This window comes from Sapajus apella, unplaced genomic scaffold (genome assembly GCF_009761245.1).
Source record: "Sapajus apella isolate SASKATOON/1434 unplaced genomic scaffold, GSC_monkey_1.0 scaffold49, whole genome shotgun sequence".
NCBI lineage: Eukaryota > Metazoa > Chordata > Mammalia > Primates > Cebidae > Sapajus > Sapajus apella.
The window spans coordinates 1,579,988-1,591,516 of NW_022436989.1; the positions used below are offsets into that span (position 1 = coordinate 1,579,988).

The 11,529-nt window shown below is 49.8% G+C and overlaps 1 protein-coding gene and 1 long non-coding RNA gene across 51 annotated transcripts in view; both read left to right on the top strand.

The window, feature by feature from the left end:
• Nucleotides 1–11,529, top strand: part of OBSCN (obscurin, cytoskeletal calmodulin and titin-interacting RhoGEF) — a 162,134-nt gene that overhangs the window by 29,264 nt on the left and 121,341 nt on the right. For 41 of the 50 annotated variants that reach the window (XM_032242118.1, XM_032242121.1, XM_032242120.1 and 38 more), the window contains exons 11-12: nucleotides 9,303–9,569; nucleotides 10,384–10,659. In XM_032242118.1, the coding sequence (XP_032098009.1) occupies nucleotides 9,303–9,569; nucleotides 10,384–10,659 (543 nt within the window). The remainder of the gene's footprint in view (nucleotides 1–9,302; nucleotides 9,570–10,383; nucleotides 10,660–11,529) is intronic. The other 9 variants (XM_032242144.1, XM_032242162.1, XM_032242168.1 and 6 more) reach the window with 7 other exon arrangements.
• LOC116525957 lies at nucleotides 3,420–6,707 on the top strand. Its single transcript, XR_004257890.1, has 2 exons — nucleotides 3,420–3,623; nucleotides 6,165–6,707. It is a non-coding gene; the product is annotated as an uncharacterized LOC116525957 (long non-coding RNA).

Below are 11,529 nucleotides of genomic sequence, written 5' to 3' on the forward strand. Positions count from 1 at the left end.
GGAGGAGAGGGCGGGTCTGCAGGGGGACAGTGGTCCCCGGGGTGGAGGAGGGGGCGGGTCTGCAGGGGACAGTGGTCCCCGGGGTGGAGGAGGGGGCGGGTCTGCAGGGGGACAGTGGTCCCCGGGGTGGAGGAGGGGTGAGTCTCAGAGGGCCTGTGGTCCCGAGGGTGGAGAGGAGGCCGTGGGCTCAAGAGCTGTTGACGAGGTGGAGCACAGTGGAGCGGTGCCCAGGCAGGTTCAGGATGAGGAGCAGAGGAGTTCGAGGTGCACTGCCGGCTTGGGGAGCTGCATGGACACAGGGCTGGGTCTGAGTCGGGGCAGGAGGCAGGAGCCCTTCTGTCCTGTGCAAGCTGGGGCTGGAGTGGCCACAAAGGCAGCGGCAAGGAGCTCCCACAAGGGAGTGCCCCGAGCCATCCCACACTGGATAGTTAGGACTCTACACAGAGAAGTACCGAACCCCAGGGCCATCGTTCAGGGCCAGGCGGGGTGGCTTTCTCTGTATTTAGCAACGTGGCTGATCTCAATGTCTCCAGCAACAACCTAAATGCTTTTATCCACGGAGGGGAAAACATGCAGGCGGGTCAGGACAGAGAAAGAAAGTGCTGGGGCACTGGGGGTGCTGTGTTAGCCTGGGCAGGACACCCAGGAGGCAGTGGCTCCCTGGGCTGGGCCTCGGTCCATGCTGAGCTGACAGGGGAGCTTTGGGATTTGCTGGCATGTCAGAGCAGGAGAGGATGGGTGTGCCCTGGGCACTGAGGGCTCAACAGCAGGAGAGGATGGGTGTGCACTGGGGCACCTGGGGCTCAACAGCAGGAGAGGATGGGTGTGCCCTGGGGCACTGGGGGCTCAATGGCAGGAGAGGATGGGTGTGCACTGGGGTACTGGGGGCTCAACAGCAGGAGAGGATGGGTGTGCCCTGGGCACTGAGGGCTCAACAGCAGGAGAGGATGGGTGTGCACTGGGGGCTGAACGGGAGGAGAGGATGAGTGTGCACTGGGGCACTGGGGGCTCAATGGCAGGAGAGGATGGGTGTGCGCTAGGCACTGGGGGCTCAATGGCAGGAGAGGATGGGTGTGCGCTGGGTACTGGGGGCTCAATGGCAGGAGAGGATGGGTGTGCGCTGGGTACTGGGGGCTCAATGGCAGGAGAGGATGGTGTGCGCTGGGCACTGGGGGCTCAGCAGAAGAGGATTGGTGTGCACTGGGTACTGGGGGCTCAATGGCAGGAGAGGATGGGTGTGCACTGGGGCGCTGGGGGCTCAATGGCAGGAGAGGATGGATGTGCACTGGGCACTGGGGGCAGGGAACCATGGTAACGAGGCTCACCTGGTGGAACACTGAGGAAGCTGAGACCACCCAGGAAGAGGCCCTAAGGAGCAGGAGGAGAAGCTAGAGTCGGGTTTTGGGGTCCGTGAGAACTTCGATGCGTAGGTGACGTGCCTGTGTGAATGACATGGTGAAACAGGAACGGCTGGGGAAGGGCTGAAGGACCGCAGCATAGGCGACCTTAGCAGCAGCAAGGGCTCCATGGCTGCTCAACAGATCTGAGGGGAGGATGTGGACACAGCTGGCATCTGTGTCCCCGAGCCGGGCTTTGAAGGGCAAGAGAGAAATCAGAGGTCAGATGCGGTGCAGTGAGGGCTAGTTCTGGTCACTGCTGTGTCACGAGGGGGTGTCAGAGCCTCGTCACCTGCTGCTGTCCATCCATCTGCCTGACCCAGCAGAGCCACCAGGTCACCAGGGTGAGCTAGTGAAGGGCAGGCAGCTGGATGTGTCATTGTTTCCTTTGTAAAAATAAATTTGCAACATAAAAACACCACCTTTTGTATGTTGGACACAAATACGTTTTTAAAAAGGTTTTTAAAAATCCATCCTAAGTGTCCAACAGCAGATGCATGGATGAAGAATGTGTGTTGTATATTACGGTATGCAGGGGACACGATTCAGCTGCCACTTGTAACAACACGGTTGAAGCTGGAGGGTGTTAAGTGAAATAAGACATAAAGACAGTTACTGCACAACTCACGTGGAATCGAAAAACGCTGAATTTGTGGAAGTGGAGAGGAGAGTACCAGGGCTTGGGGAGGAGGGAGGTTATGGAGATGTTGCTCAAAGTGTGCAAAGTTTCAGCTGGGAAGAATACGTTCAGGAGATCTATCGCACAATGTGGTGGCTGTAGTTAATGACAAGGTATTGTATTCTGGAAAATGCCTAAGAGAGTGGATTTTTAGTGTTCTCAGCACAAAACGATGCATACATGTTAACTAGCACAATTTAGCAATTCCACAGTATATACATATTTCAAAACACATTGACTAATATATACTTCTTGTGAATTTAAAAAATAAATTAAAAAAAGACCTGTACGATAAACTACAGAGAATGAGAAAGATGCAGTAAAAGAGACCATGTAGAAAAATTTCAGAAATGATAAGCAACCTGAATCCTAAAATTTCACAAGGAATCGTTGTAAGTGTAAAGAAAATAAATTCTCAGCTAGACATATCATAGTGAATTGTAGAAGGCCAAAAACCAAGAGGAGATCCTTAAAACTACTAGAGAGAAGAAGATACTGACAGAACAACAGTTACCCTTCCTATGGATTTTTTACCCTTCCTCAGATTTTTCAGAGGAGCCCAGAAACGATGGCACAATCCCCAAAGCAGCCAGGGAAAACAGCTGTCAGCGTCTGTACCCAGCTACGCCGTCATTCAGAAGTGCGTGTGAAATAAAGACCGTTTCAGGAAGTAGATTGGCAGAGTTTACCATTCACAAAACCTTCCTCGGAGAACTACCAATAGATACACTTCACAAGAGGAAAGTGTCATCTAGAGTAACAGAATAGGTGCTAGAGGTGGTGATGTGAGGAAACCGAAGTAATGAGAACCTCCAGTCCCAAGGCCTAGGGTAGATCATACCAATGGCGATCGGCCCTCTAGAAGTTGTAGGCTGCATTAGCAGTCCTGCGTGTGGCTCAGCGCTGCGGCGCATTCTGCCAGTATTGCTTAAGGCATTATCCCTGAAAACACCCATGGATTGGTGTGCAGGTCACAAATTGTGCTTCTCTTTGTTTGTATACTTAGAAGATCACAGCTGGTAAATAAATGCCAGAGCCTGAATTGAAACATACGGCAGTCTGAAAATTATCTGCAGAGCTTACAGCTTGCAGTGAACGCCAAGAACGAAGTATGCAGGCAGTTCCAGCTGAGCGGGGTTGGGGGGTGGCTCTTCCTAGAGAGTGTGCCCCAGCATCTACCCACCAAATATTGACCCAAAGGGCTTGTGTTAACTGCAGACACCCACTAGATGGCCATTCGAGGTGGGTTGCTGAGGCACCTGTGACCTTGCACACACTCGAAATGCGTTCTCAGGACGCTGTTTTCAGCATTCCTTATCACACCACACACTCCACTCCCCGTCCTGTTTTCAGGGTCAAAGAGTTTCATGCCCATGCACAAATCACACACACAATGTCTCAGTATTTTCCATGCCTGGACCTCAAATGCCATGTACGTAAGCCTGGACATGCTGCCGTGTGCCCCCCACATCTCCCCCTTCTTTAATTCTTAGGGCATGCTGGTCATCCAATGCAAGGTAAGCCATCATTCTTCCCTGGTTGTAGACGTGTCAGGTGGTAGCACGGAGCCACCTGCAGGTGCCTAGCAAACAGATACGAGCGAGAATACGTATGGCGACCATCACCCAGATGTGTGTGTTTAACCCAGACCACCAAGCGTTTGGGTTTAACCGTTGAAAGCCTGCTTGTAATTGCCGAAGGGTGCTTGTTTGTAATTGCTGTGACCATTCCTCAAGTTGTTTCTTTAATTCACACTCAAGAGTGGACCCTTGAGAAGACAAATAGTCGTGATAAGCCCCTTGCAGCTATGCTTTTCTAAATAACTGCAATGTGGAATCTCCCTCCCAGCTCCAGGTTAAATTTACAGGCAGCCACCATCCTGCATGCTCTTCGAAGATCATGACATCGGTTATGTTTAACTGTGTAACGTTTTGATGAGACAAGCATGTAGCGTGCTAGTTACTGGAAGAGACTTTAATACTACAAAGGATTGGTTCTGTCCTACGTTAGGAACACCTTGCCCAAACAGAAGTATATAAGGGTGCGTAGCACAAGTCAGGACTGTTTCAGTAACACCATTGTGCAGAGAGGGTGTAGTTGCCCCCAGTAGTAATGTACTCACCATGTGAAAGAACCTGTTCAAGAAAGGGAAGTCGTAATCTCCAAATTTGGTGTGAGCAGGGCTTAAAGCTTATTTCCCTTTTATTGTTCCTGAGAGCCCACACTCTGACCAGGTGATAGAATTATTGGAGGGACTCCCAAACCCAATAGTCTGATTTGCAGATAAGGTAAGGTGTCATTATCAAGCAGGGCCCTTGGCGCGGCGCAGACTTGTCTGCACGGAGACCAGCGGACAGCCTGGACTGTGTGTTGCCAGTCCCTACACGGATGGCGTTTAGGAAGATCAGGCACTTGTGTAGGCATTAGCGACCTCAGTGAGGTTAGTGGTAACAGCAGAAGTCAAGGTCAGATTTGCAGGCTTAGCATCTTTTTCAGGCTGATAGTACAGATGCTCCTGAGGAATGAGAGTAACACACTTACCATGTGCTGTTGTAGAAAGACAGAGAGGGGGATTACTACACAGTAAAGTCAAGGAGTCATTAAGTTGAAGCCATCTCACATTTTCAGTTAAGGGGTAAGACAGGGGCATCTACTGACCTCCTGTCCGTAGTAGGTCAGATGACAAAGGTGGTCAGCATCCCACCATGTACTAACATTAAAAACGGGGACTCAGAACATGACTCCAATAAACATGACCTTGAGCAGATCCCACTTCGCAAAGGACAAGAACCACCAGCCATGTCTGTCTTACTCTCAGAAGTTTCCCCAAGTACCGCCAGATACGTAAGTCACCGGTTCTCCTCAGCCGCGGGGGCTGGCGCAGCGGCAGGCTGGTTGTTGCTCACTGATTCGGTTTCTTTAGCTGCCCTCGGATAACATCAGGTGCCTTCCGAGTCATCACCATCTGTTTCAGTTGATTCTACGAGTCCTGTTCTCAAGGAGAGACCCCCGTATTGCCCCTTTTTTATTTATTAAGATGTACTTTAAGAGCTTAATGAGCTTATTTACCAACGGCCTAACCAGTTGAGTTATAGGAAATACCAGTTTTGCCTTGTATGTGTTGAAGTTGCAATGCTTATGTAAATTGAGCACTAAGATAGTAAGGTCCATTATCAGTTTTCATAGTTTGTGGAAGGCCTAAAGTTATAACAGATTTAAACAAATGAGCAATTGCATCTTTAGTTTTTTCTCCAGTCCAGGGGGTAGCATGCATTAAACCTGTGTAAGTGTCCACAGTAACGTGAACAAGTTTAAACATTTAAAGGCTGGACACTGAGTAATACCAGTTTGCCGGGTAGCATTGGGCACCAGACCTTGTGGGTTGGCACCAAGCATGAAGGAAAAAGGAGAGAGAGAATGCCATTGGCAGTCAGGACAAGTTTTAATAATTATGTGAGCCTGAGCAAGCGTCGAATAAAACTGTTTAAGACTGCAAGCGGGTGGATCACAAGGTCAAGAGATCGAGACCATCCTGGTCAACACGGTGAAAACCCGTCTCTACTAAAAATACAAAAAATCAGCTGGGCATGGTGGCGCGTGCCTGTAATCCCAGCTACTCAGGAGGCTGAGGCAGGAGAATTGCCTGAACTCAGGAGGCGGAGGTTGCAGTGAGCCGAGATCGCGCCATTGCACTCCAGCCTGGGTAACAAGAGCGAAACTCCGTCTCCAAAAAAAAAAAAAAAAAAAAAAAGACCGCGAGCATTCTGATGAAGAAAAGCATGATCAGCTTGAGCTCACGAAAAATGTGGGAAAGTCTGCAAACTGCGTCTGTGGTTGCGCCAGAGCAGCAGCTCCAGCTTTCCCTCCTGATAAGGGACCAGGTAACCTAGAGTGAGAGCAGAGATGGGTGATGTAAGGAGCCTGACGGGCACAGGGGAGCTCTTCATTCCTGGTGGAGCTAGTGGGGCTTCGTTGGTAATGCCTTTCACCTGTGCAAGATCTAAATGAGTAATGCTCTGTGCCGCTTCAGCAGCATCGCTAACTATGTTTATGTCTTGGTGAGAAAAAGTTTGTAAGGCCACTCTGAGGGCACCTAACTCTGCCTGTTGCGTAAGTGTTAAAATGTTCCTGGATTTCGTGTTGTCAGTTTTGCGTGGCGTCTTGCCACACTATAGCTGGCTTTTCAGTCTGTCTTGAACCATCTGTAAAGACCGTGGTGGTGCGAAACAGAGGCTCAGACAGCAGTAGATACAAATGTACCAGGCACAGTTTGTAAAAAGTTCAGGAGCTCAGAGGCTGGCAAATGAAAGCTGATATTACCAATAAAGTCAGCCATTGCTACTTGTCAATCAGGATCACAAGCTGAAAGAGTGCGAAATGGTTCCTTGCTTAACAGTCGGGCAGGGAGCAGCAGGGTCGTGTCTTGATCATTGGATGCAACGTTGGCGCCCCTTTATGAGAAGAGAAGCTATGAAATCTGTAGTCTTCTGTACGTTTTTAGTGGGATTATGAGACAGGGACATAACATATAAAATACAGGAATGGCAAAAGATAAAGCCTACCTGTTAAACTACGGCATGGAAGGGACAGATATTTTAAGTAATTTTTTTACCATATTTTGGTTCTTGAAAGTCATTAGAATGTGACTGCAAGTCGCCAAGATAATAAACCCCCATTGAGTTAGCTTGCGTGTGTGAAAAAACCAGAAAAACAAAACCGAACCCAAATACTTTAAAAAATGTTCTTCGGTGCTGGCCATTTTCCTGCGTTAGCCTTCAGCTGGAATGCTGGAGCTTGGGAAAGCACAGCTGTGGCCCGTTTCTTGCCACCTGCTCCAGGCTCCTTAGGCAGCCTCTCTTTTTAATAGCCTGCCACCTGTTGCTGCCTTTCCCCCAAGAGGAAGGAAGGCCGTAAGTAGCAGGAGGGGGTTTAATGACCAGTGGGAAGTGCGTGCGTGTAAGCACGGGGGCAGGCGGGAGGAGGGTCACAGGCTGGGAGAAGACCACCCCCTCATCCTCCAGGCCACTGACACTTCGAGCCACCCTGTTAAGTAAGGTACGGAAAATATACTGGGTTTTTTATGATTTTTACCACCCCCAAGCAGAGCGGCTCGGGGCGGAGCAGACATGCAGCACAGGGTCTGCTTTGAAGTGTCCTAGCCACGGTGTTTTTAAACGTTTTATAAAAAAGAAACTTTCCTTACTGCTGCGTCTGCCTTCTGAAGATGACGGCAGCAGCAGAGCTCGCCCTCCCCAGCCTAGTCAGCATTTAACATATGGCTACAGGAGAGCGCCCTCATTAGCGGGCTTCTCCCCCGGCTCATTTTCTCACCCCTGTGCCCACCTTAGGCTATTAGGGTCGGGGTGCACATAGACGGTTTCTTAGCCCTTTCCCTAGGGGCCAGGGAAAACAAGGAATTGCTCATCAGCTGAGACATGCGAGGGGTGTCAGGGAAGGGCAGATGTAGGAAGAGCAGTGGCACAGCAGGCAGCGGGCCACCTTCTGGGTGCAGTCACGGAGGCGCGTTCTCAGGGCTGGGCTGGAGCTGCCTGCAGCCACCGGGGACTTGGTCTGTGCCTCTTGGCATCCCTCCGTCACCACAAACCCAGAAAGGGGCAACTTGCCTAGACTGCCAGTGACTAAATGGGCACTCCATGGCATCTTAGCAACTCTCCTGCCCCAGGCCTCTGTGGGCAGCAAGAAAGCCAGCAGGCAGCAGACAACTTTCCCTTATACTCCAGGGAAACAGAAAAAAGACAAGGCCAGGAAGGCGGTGCTGGAAGTGGGAAGTGAGAACTTCCGTATTAGGAGGACGGTCACAGCCGCCTCCTTCCCTCCCGGAGGCCCCCATATGATCTGTAGACGATCGTGACCATCTGTGTGGTGAAGGAGACGCGGTCACCCGATCATGCCGATGTTCGCTGAGCGGGGGTCTTATCTAAGAGCTGTCACTTAGGAGCCTCCACTCTCCATAAGGGGGATGGGAGCGCTGTTGCCCAGACAGGCCCAAGATGCAGGTCCCTTTAAGGGTGGAGGAAAAGGCTCCGATCCGCCCTTACCCTCACTAGAAAAATCTTCCTTATTTCCTGTAGAAGGGAACGAAGCAGGAGAGGGGCCTCTCCCTGTTCTTGTTTCTGTTTTTCCTTCTCCGTTAAATCTCCTGAATTCCTTTCAGGTGGTCGGACTCACTGCAGTCTGGTAGATAAAGAGGACACAGCAGAGAGCCTGCCAGCGCCCAGTGGTCCGATGTAAGATTAGTGAATAACCTTGCTCGTGTCCTGTTTTCAGGCAGCGGCTGACCTACCTGCCCCCATGACCCTGCATCTAAGGTTCCTTGATGAGGAAGCCAGGAGCAGTCCCGCTGAATTAGGAGCATAAGCTTGTGTGGAGCCCCAGGCTCTGCAGGGCACTCGGTAGCCTTAAGCAGCTGCTGCTCTGTTTTAAAAAATACTTTCTGCTCTTTGGTCATTTCTTGACCCATGATAAGCTAACTCCTGATATTTTACGCATGCGTGCCGTCCTCCTGATGGGAGTCAGGACTGTCCCTTACCAGGATTCCCCAAAAATTGATGAGCTCTCCTCCTTCACGTGTAAATTCAAGGTGATCACGTCAGGAACACCAGCTGCAGAGCTTACAGCTTGCAGTGAATGCCAAGAACGAAGTGCTCGGGCAGTTCCAGCTGAGCGGGGTTGGGGGGTGGCTCTTCCTAGAGAGTGTGCTCCAGCATCCACCCACCAAATATTGACCCAAAGGGCTTGTGTTAACTGCAGACACCCACTAGATTCGAGGTGGGTTGCTGAGGCACCTGTGACCTTGCACACACTCGAACTGCGTTCTCAGGACGCTGTTTTCAGCATTCCTTATCACACCACACACTCCACTCCCCGTCCTGTTTTCAGGGTCAAGGAGTTTCATGCCCATGCACAAATCACACACACAGTGCCTCAGTATTTTCCATGCCCGGACCTCAAATGCCATGTACATAAGCCTGGACATGCTGCCGTGTGCCCCCCACATTATCTAAGTGGGAGGCTTCAGATTCTGAGAACTAACCTTTTGTCTGCCCCGTGCATCTTCAAAATGTCAAGTTATTTTTCTTGGGAAAGCCAGGAACAGGGCAGCCGTGCGGTCGCGCTGTCAGAGTTGTGAGGTCAAGAAGGTGGGCCCTCATTCAGTTCTAGTAATTGGACTATGTCTGACCCTGTGTGTCCCACTCTGTCCCCAGAGCCCAAGGTGGTGTTTGCCAAGGACCAGGTGTCATGCAGTGAGGTGCAGGCCGAGGCGGGGGCCAGCGCCACGCTGAGCTGCGAGGTGGCCCAGGCCCAGACGGAGGTGACGTGGTACAAGGACGGGAAGAAGCTGAGCGCCAGCTCGAAAGTGCGCATGGAGGCCGCGGGCTGCACGCGGAGGCTGGTGCTGCAGCAGGCGGACGCCGGGGAGTACAGCTGCGAGGCTGGGGGCCAGAGGGTCTCCTTCCGCCTGCACGTCACAGGTGGGTTTCTTGAGACCTTTCTTACATTCCTTAGGATAATTTTTAATGACGTTAGTTTGGAGGTGCCACCTAATTGCCTCTTTTCTCACAAAGCTTCCCCTATAATAACATCTAGCAGGTATAAATTTTGTGCCAAGGGCATAGGTTTTGTGAAGTGCTACTTGTCTTTCTGCTTGCTTAAACTTCAAAACAATTCTGTGAGAAAAACTCTGATTATTCCCATTTTAAGATAACACACAAGGAAGTAACTCACCACAGTTCACAAAGCCAGAAAATTGCAGTCAGGATTTGGATCCAGTATTCTGGGATTATTATTCTTTCTTTCTGAAGAGTTCTATCTTCAGTATTATGTTAGCAGCTCTGCTGGTTTTATATATTCTTTTTTTCCTCATATGAAAATATATTTGTTCTCCCTTTGATTCTGTTTTATCTGGGTATGACATTACAGTTTAGCAGCTACCCATCCCCTGTAACATTTTAAGGTCATTCCGTTATCTTCTGAGTTTCATAGTTCTGTTGAAATATCAGCTATAAGATTTACTGTGGACATTTTAAGGGTAATATATCTTTCTTCATCCTGTTGCTTTTAAGATTTTCTTTTTGAATGTGCATCGTGGCATTTTTTCTTTGATGAACGTAGGTGTGGTTTCCTTTGTCTTCATCCTGGTTGGGATTCAAGAGCATCTTGAGTCTGTGGGTTTATGTCTTTCATCAGTTGTTTTCTGTTACCGAATCCTGAAGCTTCAGTGCCTGTGAAGTGGGCTGGTCCCTGATTTGTGTCTGTGACTGTGCATCCCTCCTTCTCCACCCTCAGAGCCCAAGGCGGTGTTTGCCAAGGAGCAGTTGGTGCATAATGAGGTGCAGGCCGAGGCAGGGGCCAGCGCCACGCTGAGCTGTGAGGTGGCCCAGGCCCAGACGGAGGTGACGTGGTACAAGGATGGAAAGAAGCTGAGCTCCAGCTCGAAAGTGCATGTGGAGGTCAAAGGCTGCACACGGAGGCTGGTGGTGCAGCAGGCGGGCAAAGCAGATGCTGGGGAGTACAGCTGTGAGGCCGGGGGACAGAGGGTCTCCTTCCACCTGCACATCACAGGTGAGTTTCTTGAGGCCTTTCTTTTGCTTTTAGGATAATTTTTAGGGACTTGGGGTATATATGGAGGTCCCACCCAATGGCCTTTTTTTCTCATAAAGCTTCCCCTGTAATAACAACTAGGAGGTATTAATTTTGTGTCAAAGGCCTAGATTTTGTGAAGTGCTTCTTGTCTTTCTGCTTGCTTAAACTTGAAAACAATTTGTTAGGAGGAACTTGGATTATTTCCATTTTAAGATAACACACAAGGAAGTTACTCACCACAGGTCACAAAGCCAGAAAACTGCAGTCAGAATTTGGACCCAGTATTCTGGGATTACTATTCTTTTTTCTTCTTGTAAACTATGCCTTCAGTCTTGATATTAGCAGGTCAGCTGGTCATAAGTACGGATTCTCTTACTTTTTATTTCTCCTATGAACACATATTTGTTCTCCCTTTGATTCTGAGAGCTGTTTTATCTGAGTATAACACTACAGTTTCGCAGCTACTCCCCCACTCCCTAACATTAATTTAAAGAGGTCATTCCATTATCTTCTGGTGTCCATATTTTCTTTGAAATATGAACTGTGGCCAGGTATGGTGGCTCATGCCTGTAATCCCAGCACTTTGGGAGGCTGAGGTTGGCTGATCATAAGGTCAGGAGATCGAGACCATCCTGGCTAACACAGTGAAACCCTGTGTCTACTAAAATTCAAAAAATTAGCCGGATGTGGTGGCATATACCTCTAGTCCCAGCTACCCTTGAGTCTGAGGCAGGAAAATCACTTGAGCCAGGGAGCCAGAGGTTGTAGTGAGCCAAGATCATGTCATCACACTCCAAAACTCCAGCCTGGGCAACAGAGCAAGACTCTGTCTCAAAGGAAAAAAAAAAA